Below are 15,634 nucleotides of genomic sequence, written 5' to 3' on the forward strand. Positions count from 1 at the left end.
GCCAGGCTAAACTGGGGGCCCAATAACCCGTTGAACATTCGAGATTACGCGCCTCAGTTCTCGCGAGGATACACGACTTGAATTTGAAAAGAGGCGGCAGCGACGCGTACGAGAAAACGGAAGAAAAGGTACATTTTAAAAACGGACGGTAAGTTAGATTTTTCTGTACAACACATGGTCTGCTTTAACCTTCTGATAAAGTATTATGTTAAGTGTCTCTAGGGAACTTTATCCCATACGACCTAGCTAGGTTACGTTGTTTTTTCTTGCCGTTCTCTCAGTGGGAGTTGGACCGAGGCGGGGCTTTTTTTTTTTTTTTTCGCTAATGAGGCACTGGAGACAAACAAGCGGACATTAGTATGATTTGGTAGCCAAAGACCTTCTTTGGCTGTTTGAGTGACTCTCTGTTTTAATTTAGGTTTTCTGCAAAGGCAAGATGACTGCAGACAATGAAATAGACATTAAAGAGGCGTTTCAGCGCGCTCAGAAGGGCCACAATAACAAGGCAAAGCTGGTGGCCAGCCTGAAGGGCCGCTACAACAAGGTGAGTCCTGTGTCTGAATATGTGAAGCTGTTATGTACTCTCACTTGTTTCTATGTATTGCTATTAGACATATTACCACACTTACTCACTCACTGGATAAATCCATATATCTAAAATGTGCATTGTTTTTAAAAAAATTCTTACACTTCCCCCTATTTAGCATTTATTAGAAGTATATAAGCATTTAATAAGTGGGTTATAATAGTGTACAGTATTTGTCGACATAAAACTTCTTCTATGAAGACTGATTTTATATTATTTACAACTTTTTTTAACTATATTGTCATTCGTTATCTATTACAGAGCTGCAACAATGAGTCAATGAATCAATTATCAACAGAAAATTAATCAGCAACTCTTTGATCATTTTTACACAAAGATGCCAAAGATTGTACGTTTCCAGAGGATTGGCTTTTTTTCTTTGTCATACATGAGAGAAAAGTGGATATCTTTGGGTTTCATATTGCTGGTCAGGTAAAAAAAAAAAAAGGAAAAAGAAAGAAAGATTTGAATAAATAGCCCCAAATATAACTTAATAAAAAGAAGTGACAAACAAAAAGTTTTAAGCCATAATTTAAAATAACTTGAAGTTTGAGAACACCAAGTTCTCTGTAGGTTTATCCCAAATATGTGGTTTATAGAAACTGAACGCTGCTTCTCTGTATTGTTTTAACCCTGGGGACAGCAAGTAAACCTGTCCCACACAACCTAAGAGGTCTGGATGGGTAATTATTCTGCTGTGCGTAAACTTTACAGAAACTGATTACTTGGTTTTGAATATTGCCCATTTCCACAGTTTTGTTTTAAACCTAAATTTAAATTATTTCTCTTGGTTTTTTTGTCCCCTGCTGCCTGTTATAAATGACCTCCTCCATCTCCTCCTTCAGTTTGAGGATAAGACACTGTTCCATGAGGAGTTTGTCCACTACCTGAAATACGCCATGATTGTCTACAAGCGTGAACCTACAGTTGAAAATGTCATCGAGTTTGTCGCAAGGTTCGCCACAAGTTTCCAGTCTCCACCTAAAACAGAGGAGGTGGAGGAGCAGCAGGAGGATGAGGAGGAAGAGGAAGAAACTGAGGATGATCATCCATTTCTGAGTTTCATCTTCAACTTCCTCTTGGAGGTATAAAAATCTTTACACAAGTCTATGCATGCAAAGTTAAATTCTTAAGGCACTTTTTTTTCAATGTGTGCTAAATAATTACAAAAGGCCAACTTTGTAGCCATCTTTTTTTTAAGAAACCTGTTAACCCCAGTAATTTGCCCACATCAATAACAACAACCTCTGGTGTTTTTATAAGCTTTAACTGTACACAGAAGCCTTCATGTGATTATGTCTCTTTTGCTTCCTAATGAGATTTTGTACTGTCCCATCTGTCTCCTCTCTCTTCCTGTTGGACTCCATCTGTTCCTCACTCCTGCTTTTTCCTGTGTTATTCAACCCCTTTTTCTTTGTCCTGCTCGTCTTCTTTTCTTCGATCCATGTACCACTCCTGTACACTTCCTGTATTGTCTGACTCTTTCTCCCCAATCCTTGCTCCTCTTTGTGCACTCCCTCTCCCTTACTGTTTGGACCCTTGCATTTTCTACTTTCCTCTCTTCTAGTCTCATAAAGCCAGTAGCCATGCGGTCCGTTTCCGTGTGTGCCAGCTGATCAACAAGTTGTTGGGCAGCATGGCAGAGAATGCCCAGATAGACGATGACCTCTTTGATCGCATCCACCAAGCCATGCTGGTCCGCGTCACTGACAAGTTCCCCAATGTGAGGATTCAGGCTGCTTTGGCCATGACGCGTCTGCAGCAGCCAAAAGATCCTGATTGTCCCACCATCAACGGTTTGTTTTTTCCCTGCTGACATTCTTTTATTTGATAGAACACACTCAACCAAATCCAGAAAATGTTATAATTTCATATGTTGTCAACAACCAAATCTGGGGGATCATTATTTAAAAATTGTGTGTTTGAACTGAAATATCCAACAACTGCTGTGCTATAGCTGAAATACTTTTGAGTGGGACGTTTTGACGGGACATAGTTTTCCTGCTCACTTCATGATCTTGTACTTTTGATCTTGACTAAATCACCAGTCTTTGAAGAAGCTTTTGTTTTCTTTGGTTTTATAAATACTGTACGTTCGATCTACCTAACATTCACTTTGTCATTGGCCCTCTAACTGTCTAATGCTCAGGTTCTTTCCTCTTTTCAGCATATATGTTGATTCTGGACAATGATACTAATGCTGAGGTGCGACGTGCCGTCCTCTCCTGCATTGCAATGTCCCCTCGGACCCTCCCCAAAGTACTCAAACGTACCCGGGACATCAAGGAAAACGTCCGCAAGCTAGCCTACCAGGTAGCCACACATGCAGTCCAATTATTCTGTACATCAGTTCATCATCAAATAACAACATAACGAAATTATCTTGATTTGACTGAACAATTGTTCTGGTTAAATGTTGTGGACTGAGGTTTGCTCTGACTTTTCTATCTTTGCTCTCTGTTTTAAGGTTCTGGCTGACAAGGTTCACATTAAAGCTTTGTCCATAGCACAGAGAGTTTGTCTACTGCAGCAGGGTCTCCACGACACCTCCGGTAATAGTGATTTCTGTGCCTATGTGAGATGTTACTTGTAAATGAGGAACTTTCACTTGCAGTAAGCTAAACAACTGGTGATTATTTTAAATATTAATGAATCTGCCAATTATATTCTTGATTAATCGCTTAGTCAATGAAATGTCAAAAAATGGTATAAAAAAAGTCCATCAGAATTTTTCATATGTCTCTAAATATTTTATTTTTTGTGTTCAACAAGAAGTTCAAAACCCAAAGATTTAAATTTTACAAAAATACAAAGCATGAAAGGGCAGCAAATTCTGACACTGGAAAAGCTTGAACAATTGGTTTTCTGTTGTTTTTGCTTGAAAAATGGCCAAAACCATTAGTCGATTTAAAACTGTTGGTGATTAATCTTCTGTTGGTCAACTCAGAATTCTGTGCTGCCCAATTAATATGTCTGATTGGCTGTGTGTGCTGTAGAAGCGGTGAGGGAGGTGGTTTGCTCTTGTCTACTGCCGGCCTGGCTGATTCGGCTGGATGGTAATGTCATAGAGCTGCTCCACAGGCTGGATGTAGAGAACTGCGCTGAAACAGCTCTGGACACGCTGAAAGCCACCTTCAAAGGCAAACCTACTGAGGAACTGCTGCAGGACAGAGTACAGCTCGACAACAGGTGCACTCACTCACTTCAAATTCTGTCTCTCTGGCTCTCTCATGTGACATAGTTGATAAAACACCTGAGGCTAGAGATCAAGTATGTGCTTTTTTAACTAGGAAGCTGATCCCAGTGGACTCTCTGACCTGTGAGAATGTGCTTTACTGGAGAGCCCTGTGTGAGTTCATCAGGGCTAAAGGAGATGAAGGTGATGAAATGCTGGAGCAAGTGTTACCAGACGCTGCCACTTACGCCAACTACCTCTATGGGTGAGAGAAGAGACAGAGATTCACTGGATTATATTTATAGTTTTCTTGCTGTCAGCTGTATGTTTTACCCCTACTGCAGAGCAAACTGGGGACAAGACAATTGATGAGTAACAGGCTCTATAGAATGATTTATTCTTGTAGTTAATATAGTGATAATATAATATAATATATATATGTAATAATGTGAAACCTACAGAGAATTATCGCTTGAACTTGCAGCTCCCCTCTGCTTTATAGGGAGTTTAAGCTCATTGTTTAGCAGCTAAATATCCAGATATTTCCATCTTCCCTTAGAGACTGAAAACAGAGCTAAAAGAGAGTGAATGTTAGACTTGATTTACCAGGTGGCCATGTGTATTAATTATTTTAAATTTAATAATTTTTTTGGTGCTCAGAATTTTTAACAGAGGAGCTAACACATTTGCTATAGTGACCATGTTGTGACTCCAGGTATCTGCAATCATGTCCGGTGTTCTCAGAGGAGCTCTTTCTGTATGTAACTGTGTGGCTAACTCGAAGCTTATATAACTGCTTTGATGGTGCGGCCATCTATTTGCACTCATCCCTGCCTAACAAGTAAAAGAATTTCTGTCGATGCTCGGTGCGCTTGTAACTCGGTGGGTTTTTTATTTACAAGATCAAAGCCACATAATTCAAAATGATCACGTTAACACCGCATCGGCCCCAACAGATAATTTACCATAACTACTTTAAGATGTAGCTGTAAACCCTCACACTGAATACTAGACTGCTCTTATTAAACAGCAAGACCTTTTGAATTTGTTTTAAGGTTTTATTCCTATAGATCTAGTTTTGCTTTTGATGTGTAAAGCACCGCATTTATCTGGGAAACTGGTCAATGTGATATGAGATTAAGAAAATTCTGCAAAGCTGTCTTTCATCTTCACGTCAGCATACTACATACTGGATACAATCTTATATTGACTTCAAAATATTACTTCTAGCACGTGTCACAGAATGCCTCCCACACTTATTCATACTTTTAAGTCCCAGGACCCACCAGTCATCCTTCCTGTGCATCGCTGTTGGATTACTCTGCCGTTTTATCACCTGCCTAATGTGTGTGACGCTCTAGTGTTGCTCCTTAAATAAATTAGCTGTATTCGAGTGGCATTCTTAACAGCTATCTCCTCATTAAATATATTTATTAATTTCGTTATAAAAGTGACCAGTTGCAGGTTCGTATGAATCCCTCAGTGGGTGGCTGATTGCTGATATGGCTGTGTGTAGCGGTTGCTTGTTGTTAGTGCTGGTGCAATGCTGAGTTGCCTACAGTGTTGCTGCATTGCATTTTATATGATTGTGTTATTTATTCTGAGTTGTAACACTGTGACTTGGGCAACTGAGAGCAGTGTGAATGATAGCTTTGCTGTGAGTGTGTAGCTGAATAATATCTAATCTTACTGTGCTCCGAGAGCTGCTGTTATCTCTCTTATGTTTGACGTTTGACTCTGACTTTTGTAGGTATCTGAGGGCAGTGCCCCTGCTGTCAGAGGAGCAGAGGGCCGACTTCAACCAGCTGGAACTGGTCATGACCAAAGAGTTCATCTCTCAACAGCTCATCCATCTCATCGGCTGTCTGGACACAAATGAGGAAGGCGGCAGGTAGGATGAGGATCGGGGTTGTGTTGGTAAAATGATAAACAGATGGCTGAAAAACTGGAGTGGGATGAAAAAGCCAGCTATCATAGAGAGGAGAGAGACATGATGTATAATTTAAATATGGGAATAACGGCACACATTTTCAGACAGTCTTTCCAGGAAGAAATCTGTAGTGTACCTCTATACCTCAGCACCTTTGCACAGCGGGCCAAACACTGTGTGAAGTGGGTGTATGTCAGATCGTCAGTTTCACATTTACATAAATGGTTGGACATAGTCGTTGGAGGATTTGGGGGATGGGTTTTCGATTTTATCCCGCCATCTGACGTGGTTTGGAAGTAGCATAAATCCTTCTTAGAGGACAGGTTCACAATTTTTCAAGTCTATCTTAAAACAATAGTCGGGTGTCCATATGAACCCTGAGAAAGGGTTTGCTTGCTGTAATCATTCCTCTTGTCTATTAAAAGATTTCTTCTGAATGCACTTTCAATTTCAGTGATTGGGGACAAAATCCATAGTCCTTGTTTTGTGCAAAAATGTATTCAAATCTCTATCTGAGCCTTATATGAGGCTTCAGTAGTCTGAGTCATTCAAATCAAGTAGGCATCCTCAAGCTTTTCTTTTAAGTAAAGATTTCCTTTTTGTAAAACACTGTTTCTCTGCTGAGCTGTAGTGGAAGGATAGTAACTAAACCTGGGAATTTTGTAATAAAAAGGCTGTAACTTTTGAAGCTGTCCACTTAGTTTGTCCAATTGGTCTAGTCTCTTATGAACTTTGGATAAACTTTGGACTAATTTTGCAGAAAACATGGACTGTGAATTGTGAACCTCTCCTTTAAGTGTTGTCTGAACACCATTTTGGAGGGCTTGAAAGTTTGGAGAGAGGAAGAGTCTGGAGAAGGACTGGAAACTGAGAAAAGAAGATTTAGTCTTTCTGTTTAGGGATGGACAGGATAAATTGTCACATTTACCTTAATAAAAATAATGCCTAATTGTTTTTAAATATGCCAATGCAAATTGTTTTCTTTCTTGTGTTGGCTCACGTCAGATGTTTGTCCTGATTAGTTACGGTTAATTATCTGTCGATCCGCTTATTGTTTCAGATCCACACAAGTCAAAGTAATGGATTTCTGGGCTAGAGTGTGAGCTAATAGGTTGGTTAAAAGTGAGGTTAGATGTTATTGGGTATTGCAGCTGTTAGCTTAGTTTGAATATGTAAAATTTAGTCAATTTAATGTAATTTTATATATGACTTAATGTAGTTTGGTAAGAGATCCATAGGCAGTAATTTTATAAATACAGTTTATTGTCCAGTCCTATTTTGTTTTTGCTCTGACAATTACCTTTTAAGGAGAAAGTCATAGATTTTGTCCAGTTTCCCAAATATTATCATCAGCTTGTTATAGTGTCCTTAATCAGACTTATAATGTTGTATGTTGCTTCTAGGAAGCGTGTGTTGGCTGTTCTGCAGGAGATGTTGGCTCTTCCACAAACTCCCTCCTCACTGGTCTCCCTGCTCACTGAGAAGCTCCTCGACCTCATCCCTGATGACCATAGACGCATACAGACTGTAGGTTATATTTCACACTAGACACTAAATCTGAACTTTTTTCCCTGCTGTAAAATCAGTGTTCACTCAATGCAAACCGAACGTCTTTTCCACACACAAAGTGAATTGCTTATGTTGATGCTCTTCATGAAATCACTTGATGGACCAATTAGGCAGAAATGAGAACATAAAATCTGGAATTATTTGTTAATGTTTCCAGATGGACACACTGGGGTGGGGGGGGTGATTACGTTGATGGATGCGTGAATTAAACTGTCCTTTGCTACTAAGGGTCTTTTGTTTGAGATGTCACAAAATTAAACAGATTTTTCCATTCAGTGGGAGTATCATTACCCCAGAGACTGATGTCTAAATGAGCTGGCTCTGTGCTGCACAGGTGGCGGAAATCATCTCAGATGTGAGGGAGCCCATCATGGAGGCCAGTCAGCCAGTGGATGAGAATGAGAGCCGCCGGCAGCAGGTCCAGGTGGGCAACACTCTGCCAACTGAACGCACCCAGAGGCAATTGGATTCTCTAATACCTTCCAATTACCCTGCTGTTTTTTGGATGGATGAAAACATCACATATTGGCAAAGCACTAGTTTTCATTTAGTAGAAAAGTTGAAATTATTACAAAGTGATACAGATTGATGGCAACGAAAGGCTATTCAGGTTTCTTATACTATGAAAGTTTTTACTGAAAATTGAATTTGACAAAGTCTTGTTTTTCAACCAAATAGAAAATTAAAATTTATCAAAGACAGTTAGGAAAAATAAATATATTTACATACATACAGTGTATATAATACAATGTACTTAAGTACTGACATTTAAATACCTTAAATCGAGATGATGAACTAATAATTTCCTAATCTTTTTGAGTTCTAACTCTCTTCTGATCTGCACTCATCTACAGTCTTCTGTGCTTTATGTGTATTCCTTCTTTGTGTGTCTGTTTCTATTTGTTCATCCTGTGGTACGGCCATCTGGCAAATGGTTTGTATTTGGAAGCATAGCATATTTTTGGAAGTGGGGTGGAAGGTGGAAATCATGTATGCCAGTCTGGTCTTTGCCTGATGTGTCTCGGTTCATTAGTTTTCCCTTTCACTATCAGTTTTCTTCACATTTTTCCCTTGTTTAATGTCAGTGACAGCCAGTGGTTACCAAGGAACAAAAATAGGCACTGAGGGATTGTCTCACAGCCTTGAGCTTCAGTTACGATTGCTAATCCATCTACTTCTCGAGCTTTTGACAAGCACAGAAATTGTATAATATCTTGGAGGCCAAAGAGCTGAAGAGGAAGTGAATCCTAGCCCAGGTGTTTAGCTTCCATCCGTTCAGTGCACCTGCTCTCTTTCTTCCTCTCTCCTTTTTTCAGTGAGTAAATCCAAAGTGCCCTCTAGAGGGTTGCAACCTGGCCCAGAGCCTCAGCTGTTGTTGTTTTTCCTTTTAGTAGAGGTGAAGTTGCAGGTCTCAGCAGCCAAGAACCCTCTGGAGTGTATTTCAGCTAAGGAAATTCTCCCCTTTTCCATGCCCCTCCCACGCACACACACACTCTCTCACTCTCTTCCCCTCCTCCCATCCAGCTAGCAGAGGTCAAGGTGCGCATCTTGGAGGCTAAACAAACCCTGGAGGACTGTATCACTGCCCAGGAGTTCAGCCGTGCAGCAGAGCTAAAGGACTCCATCACAGAGCTTGAGAACTGCCGGAACCAGATCATCCAGAAAATTGCAGAGAGTAGCCAGCCAGCTGACAAGGAGGTCCGCACTGAGAAGGTACATAACCAGAGAAGAAGCACAAAAAAAAAAAAAAAAAGCCCAGGAAAGGTCTTAATTGTGTGTTATTGTTTTCTGTGTTTCAGAATGACCCAGAGACTCTTCTGAGGTCTTTAACAATGTGTGCTGAACTGCTGAAGCAGATGAACATCAAGACTCGAATTGGTCCAACCATAAGTGCCTTGATGTCCTCACTGGTATATACCCACACCCCATACCTCATCACATTTTTCTCTTACGTTACCAGAGCTGTACAGATCACAAGTTCCAACTGGATCTTTTGGAAATAAGTAGTATCAGAACCAAGTTGCTGTCCATAGCATATTTGGTCAATGCTTCGTTTAGAACCAGTGCTTGCAGTGTCTGTTGCACATCTTTTATTTAAATGTCTACATTCTCCTTTCTGATTGGGTAGGGCACGGTTTCAGTGTCGCATAACATCAAAGTTGAAATACGATGCATTCAATTTACATTACAAGATGTACAGTAACAGGGCAGTTTGTCTTTTAACCTTCACTAAAGTGCAAGTAGAGATGCATTCAGGTGCTTGTATAAAATGGGCCAATTCTACAATGTTGTTTCACTTGCATGTCTAACTCTGTATTTGCTCGTCTCGCAGACTTTCGCAGGCTTTCTCAGAGGGATTTTCAGTTCTAATGTCACACATCGTTCTGTCTTATGCCACTAATATTTACTACTTGTTGGCAGTAGGAGTGAGGATTATGACCCTTAATGAGTACAGTTAGCTGTGAAACTCTTGATATGCTAATGGTAATTTCTTTTGAGGACGGCAACCAAAGGAAACCCTCTGAATCATCTGTGATGATTTTGTTTATTATTTGTTTTTAAGTAATGGCATGTTGACAAACCAGTGAAATCAAGTCAGTCAAAGGTGGTTGAAGTCAATATTTCTGTCTCTGTCAGGTCCTGCCCAGTATAGCAAATGCTCACCCTGCTGTCCGCAACATGGCTGTGGTGTGTCTGGGAACATGCACCCTGCACAGCAAGGAGCTGGCCAAAACCCATATGGTCCTGCTGCTACAGGTAATGCATTAGAAATTTTTAATCTACCCAAAATTCATTTGCGTACATTTATAAACACATAACATTTTAGACAGTCAGTTTTCCCAAATTACCAAAAAAAAAAAGTTTTCATATTTAAACCAGCAGTGATATCTGCCTGCAGAGATAGTTTCCCTTTTAGTCGCTGAGGTTTTGAGATTTCTGCTGCTGAGACGTCTGCTGCACTAGTAAAATAGAGATGAATAAAATTTCATTTGTAGTACTTAAAAAAACCATTACAAGCTCGACAGCAACATGTATTTCTAGAAACAGCAGCCTCAAAATAATCCAGTAATCCAGAGACCTGGGGTCTTTTTGATTACTCTGTAACTGTAGCTAATAAAAAAAATTTAAAAAAAAAAACTTGCATAACTAGATACTATGAAGGCCAAGTGGAAAAATATGCTTTTCTAATTTTGGTTCACTGAACCATAAACTCAAGAATTTAATTTTCTACTACCAGTACTAAAATCATTGTGTGCGTGTGTTTTCAGATTGCCCAGCTGGATGAAGTAAAGATACGCATCAGTGCTCTGCGGGCCATCATTGACCTGCTGCTGCTGTTCGGCTTCCAGCTGCTCTCTGAAACAGCTGTCACTCAGACAGCCCCGCCCTCCCAATCCCCAGACCGACAGGAGGACGACGCACCACCATTGGCCGAGGAGAAGGGAGATGTACCAGAGGACACCGCGCAGAGTATCCTCGTGATGCTTTCAGAGTTCCTGGACAGCGAGGTGAGCTAGTACGTGAACTGAAGTATGCATTTAGGTTGGTTTTTTTTGTTTTGTTTTTTTTTCCTTTGGAAGTAAAATAGCTTAAGAAGTTCCGTTGAGGAATCTGTGTGTTCAACATTTTCAGGTGTCTGACCTGCGTACAGAAACAGCAGAGGGCCTGGCCAAACTGATGTACACCGGCCGCATCTCCAGTGCCAAGATGTTGTCCCGTCTGGTGTTGCTGTGGTACAATCCTGTCACTGAGGACGACACCCGCCTACGACACTGCCTCGGTGTCTTCTTCCAACTCTACGCCCGCGAGAGCAGGTCACACATGTTCTCATACACACGCAAACGATGAGCTATGTGGTTAATTTGTTACAGCTGTGTACAGTATTTCCCACCCTCCTGTTATTAGTACCATGACTTGCCTGGGTGAAGTGATTAATTATGCGAGACAAACTAATATGGAGTTGGTATTTCTTGCGTGGTAGGGTCCACCAGGAGGTTGTGGAGGAGAGTTTCCTTCCTACTGTTCGGACTCTGATGAATGCCCCAGCCACCTCTCCTCTAGCTGAGGTGGATATTAACAATGTAGTTGAGCTGCTTGTGGAGCTGACTCGACCAAGTGCACTTATTAAACCCTCAACTAACACAGAGGTAAGAGACATCCGCTGAGACTAACGTGTTGTTTGTTTATTAGAAGTGATGTTTTTGTTGGCTCACTGAGCTATTCATCATATTGGTTTTATTCCCACAAATACATATTCATTTCTTCATAATTCACAATTGTTTGTGTAAGCTGTTTATAAAAGGCTCGATGAGGCAAAAACTAATCAAATTTATTGGATGCATATGTCTTTAGGAGGTGTGTGTCCATGACTATTTGGCGGTGCGTATGTGTGGGGAGATGCTGAAGGACCCTACAGCCCCTGAGGTTCGGCTCTATGCCAAGACTCTAAGCAACCTGGAGCTCAGCAGAGGCGAGACCGTGAGGACAGACCTGCAGACGCTGCTGCAACAGCTTGTACAGGTATATACATACAGTTAAGAACATGCAGCCATTCATACAGTTACGTATATCTATATACCTAGGGCTGCAGTTAACAATTATTTTTATTATCCATTAATCTGCAGATTTTCTCAATTAATCGATTAATCATTTGTGTTTATAACGTCAGAAAATAGTTTAAAAGCCCTTCAGTTTCCTATAGCTCTAGGTGATGTCTTCAAATGCCCTGTTGTGTTTGACCAAGAGTCTAAAACCCAAAAATCGTTCAGCTTACTATCATATAAAACAGAGAGAAAAACTAAATCTTCACAATTGAGAAGTTGGAAACAGAGAATGTTTGGTATTTTTTGCTTGAAAAATAACTCAGTCAATCAATTATTTAAGTGGATGCCAATTACTTTTCCGTCTATCGATTAATTGATTAACTGACTAATTTTTGCAGCTTTATGTGCATGTACAGTATTTCTGTTCTGTGGAATGTTTAAATTCTCCTTTCTGTCATCCTTTTCCTCAGGTGGTGAGGGATCGTGTCTGTCTCCGTGCTCTGGAGAAGATGGTTTATCAGCTGGTGGACTCAACAGAACAGGCTGAGCTCCTCAGCGCCAGCGCACTACAACCACTGGATGTCAATGCAGATGGTACATCTGCAAACAATCGTGACAATCTGTTTAAAAGAGCATCTGACATCCCGCTGAGCATCTATAACAAATGTTACCTGCTCACTGCCTGTGTCTAGCTAGGTTTACACTTCACACATTTGTGACAACCCATCCTGTAAAAGGATTATGTCTTATTAGCAGAATGTTGCTAAGTGGATTAAAACATGCCTGACTCCATCCTATTTGTCATCTGTCAAGAGAAAAATACAGCTGGCAATAAATAAATACATAAAAAGAATTTTCCGTCTGCCATGTTTCCACAGAGGCTGCAACAGATGATCAATCTAAATCTGCCAAGAGACCTAAAAAAGGTAATGCAGGTTCAGTATACTCATCCAAAACGGCAGTTGCTGATGGTGCCTGTGCATTTTTAGAGCTCCTCCTGTCTACCTGAGAGAAGGAGCTGACTCAGCACTGTGAGGTAACCTGAGTGTTTGTGTGCACAGGTCAGAGGAAAGTCTGCACAGCCAGAGGCAGAAAGCCAAGCAGGAGGGCAGAGTCATCGGAGGAGAGGTAAGTCTTTTTCCATTTTTCCTGTCTGTGCGTAAAGACGGCTGAAGCCCATCGTACATGATTTGATACCGTCACTTTAATTCCCATTTCTCAACATTCAGCTTGTTCTGCTCCTTTTTGTTTTGGCTACAGCGATGGAGAAAATGTTCCAGAGTCAGTTCCTGTGGTGCGTCCATCACGGAGGGCCAAAACTGCAGCTCTAGAGAAAACAAAACTGGATCTCAACACCCTCATCAACCAGGAGGCCAATGTGTCATAGAATTCAGGTTATGAACCATCAATGCAAAAATGAAAACTGAACTCAGTTACTTTTAAACAGTATTCAAGTGCTCCATTTTAATATAATTCATACTTCTCTAATGTTAACGTATAGTAAAACTAATGTCAATAAATGTAAGTGAACCTGACACCTCTTACAGACCTTAAAATGGGGTCACCTCTTTATGAGAGGTCATATTTCCTCTGAAGTTTTGACTGTGTTTCCGAGTTTCAGGCTTTGTTATTTTAGTCATTAAAGTATAATATGTCAATAAAGCTTGTCCTCTTCATTATCACACAACCAGTTCAGTGTCCCCCAAACTTTCCGGTTCATTGTGGACAGTAATCATTTGCCAATGCAAAATTGATGGCCTGAGGGTGATCAATATGAGGGCCAACAGTAAACTATGGTAAAAAGAACGCACTATACATTGCTTAAGGTGACCAGGCAGTGGGCACACTAGTGACCCGTGCCATACTCTACAGTGGAAACTACAGGTTTTACATTTCACTACTATAAATCATATTGCTTGCTGGTTATTTCAAAAGACTCTTTATTGTTCCAATTATAGACACCTGTTTGTTGCATCTGTAATGGACAGTATAAAAACACATGATAAAGAAATGTACAACAGATGTTTAGCACCAGGTTCGTCAACAGAGAGCTGAGGGTTATTTATCACAATACTGAGCAACCCCACCTCCTTCCTGTTGAGATGGCAACCATAGTGACATACATACAAGGGTAGTCAGGCACACAATACACACTACAGGTTTAAGTTTTGACCTACAGCCAGACATCTTGGATCTAACATTACTGATCCAAGATTAGTGTTTATCAATCAACTCTCTGGACTTGTCTATCACATGGTTGAGAAGCAAAAGAGCAGTAGGCCTAGCTAAGCCCCAGTGGAGGTAGGCGTCTTTTGCTGCAACTTGAGGAAAAATAAAACAAAAAACAGGATCTCTAGGGAAACCTTAACAGCAACACCTCTCCCACCTGCATTTAAACAGTAAATATTGCTAGTATGTTTATGATAAAAACAATTTGAAGCTTTTACAACCATTAATGATCTGTTATTTTTCTGCTTTATTGAGGAGAACAAAGCAGGTGGGGGAAAAAAAAGCTAAGTCTGTATAGCAGTATCCTTTAAGATCACATTACATGGCTATGGAAACAACTGAAGTAACATCCCAGGCCATTGGTACTCGTGTACATCCATTCGTCTGTCAGCAATAAAATAATTACTACATACTGATAAATCATCTGGGTTTGTATTGCACCAAACAGATCCTCTAGTTTTACAGTAGGGCTTGATAGTGGAATGTGGCATGTGCAAAATATGGGGGAGGAATCTGTGTAGTGGGATTGATAATCTCAGGTGGAATAGTGCAAGAAGTAGATCTGACACTGACATACAGTATATACTTTGGGGTGAAAATAAGAACACAATTACATCAAGATAGAGGAACTGAAACTAGTCAGATCCCACGAACCAACCAATTAATCAGAATCTCCTTTCTACAACTGCATAATGCCACTTTCTTCATCACTTCACATATACCTCTGGATTTTGTGGCTTGTTGGGGCTGCATATGCAATCATTTAGAACGTGCGTTTGTGCTAATTGTGGTTTGGTGCTGAAACTCGCAAATAATGTTTGAAAAATACTTTAAAAGAAATAATGACAAAGTATTTGGTTTTAGTAAAGACTGATGGCCAATTAGTTCAATACAGGATTTTATATTTAGGGCACATACACATTGAAGGGGGTAAAAAGATTCCTTCATTCAAAGCATGTTTTTGGCTACTGGCTTGTAATAGAACAACAGTGACTGCAGCAGACAAGGCTTCGCTTGAGAGAATGTCATTAAATTTCAATAAAGGTTTTTTCAAAATACAAAACAAATTATTACATTAGAAACTTGGAATTTAAACAGTGCCAAGTAAGGATGACTATAAATAAAAATTTCATTTTGGGGGAGATTTTAGAGCTGTACAATAATGATTACTTAAAGTATTAAAAATTGTTACTGTTTTTGGGCACTGTATTTATCCAGTGAAGCTTTGTCTTTCCTTCCAATACAGCCACTCTGACAGGGCTTGCTGTATAAGCACTTATCCCATTAAAAGTCGGTAATGATTTGATCACTAAACACGTTCAGAAAGACAAAGGCAAGTTGACAGTTAAAAACAAACAAAACAAAACAAAACAAAAAAAAAAACATTCTGTACATACATATTCATGGATAAAAATAGTGCAACATCAAGCTTTTGTTAAGTTAGACTGCTACATAATTGCTGAGTGTAAGACTGAACCATAGTGGGATGGCCAGTCCACGTGGTCAGCTCAATGTCCAAAGGCACCACGTTAAACCACAGTCCCTTTCCCAGGAAGGAGGAGGCCTCATGCTTCATTTAGTTTTCTGTCAGGAAAGAAAAA

The 15,634-nt window shown here is 40.2% G+C and overlaps 2 protein-coding genes across 4 annotated transcripts in view; one reads left to right on the forward strand and one right to left on the reverse strand.

Annotated features, from left to right (window-relative positions):
- On the forward strand, positions 1–13,466 carry ncapg (non-SMC condensin I complex, subunit G). Of its 2 annotated transcripts, none has more exons than XM_040146879.1 (22): positions 1–128; positions 419–544; positions 1,432–1,671; positions 2,154–2,382; positions 2,754–2,899; positions 3,054–3,138; positions 3,583–3,775; positions 3,877–4,026; positions 5,512–5,652; positions 7,095–7,218; positions 7,595–7,684; positions 8,785–8,973; positions 9,060–9,170; positions 9,898–10,017; positions 10,530–10,769; positions 10,894–11,075; positions 11,243–11,408; positions 11,614–11,781; positions 12,275–12,398; positions 12,683–12,730; positions 12,866–12,932; positions 13,065–13,466. In XM_040146879.1, the coding sequence occupies exons 2-22, from the start codon at positions 437–439 to the stop codon at positions 13,189–13,191; spliced, it is 3,048 nt and encodes a 1,015-aa protein (XP_040002813.1). In that variant the 5' UTR covers positions 1–128; positions 419–436; the 3' UTR covers positions 13,192–13,466. The 2 variants fall into 2 exon arrangements, with proteins under 2 accessions (XP_040002813.1, XP_040002812.1); XM_040146878.1 differs by having other exon boundaries at positions 11–148.
- Positions 13,432–15,634, reverse strand: part of lcorl (ligand dependent nuclear receptor corepressor-like) — a 19,967-nt gene continuing 17,764 nt past the window's right edge. For both annotated transcript variants that reach the window (XM_040146874.1, XM_040146876.1), the window contains one exon: positions 13,432–15,617. In XM_040146874.1, the coding sequence (XP_040002808.1) occupies positions 15,610–15,617 (8 nt within the window). In that variant the 3' untranslated portion in view covers positions 13,432–15,609. The remainder of the gene's footprint in view (positions 15,618–15,634) is intronic.

Source organism: Xiphias gladius, chromosome 15, assembly GCF_016859285.1.
Source record: "Xiphias gladius isolate SHS-SW01 ecotype Sanya breed wild chromosome 15, ASM1685928v1, whole genome shotgun sequence".
Taxonomy (NCBI): Eukaryota; Metazoa; Chordata; class Actinopteri; order Istiophoriformes; family Xiphiidae; genus Xiphias; species Xiphias gladius.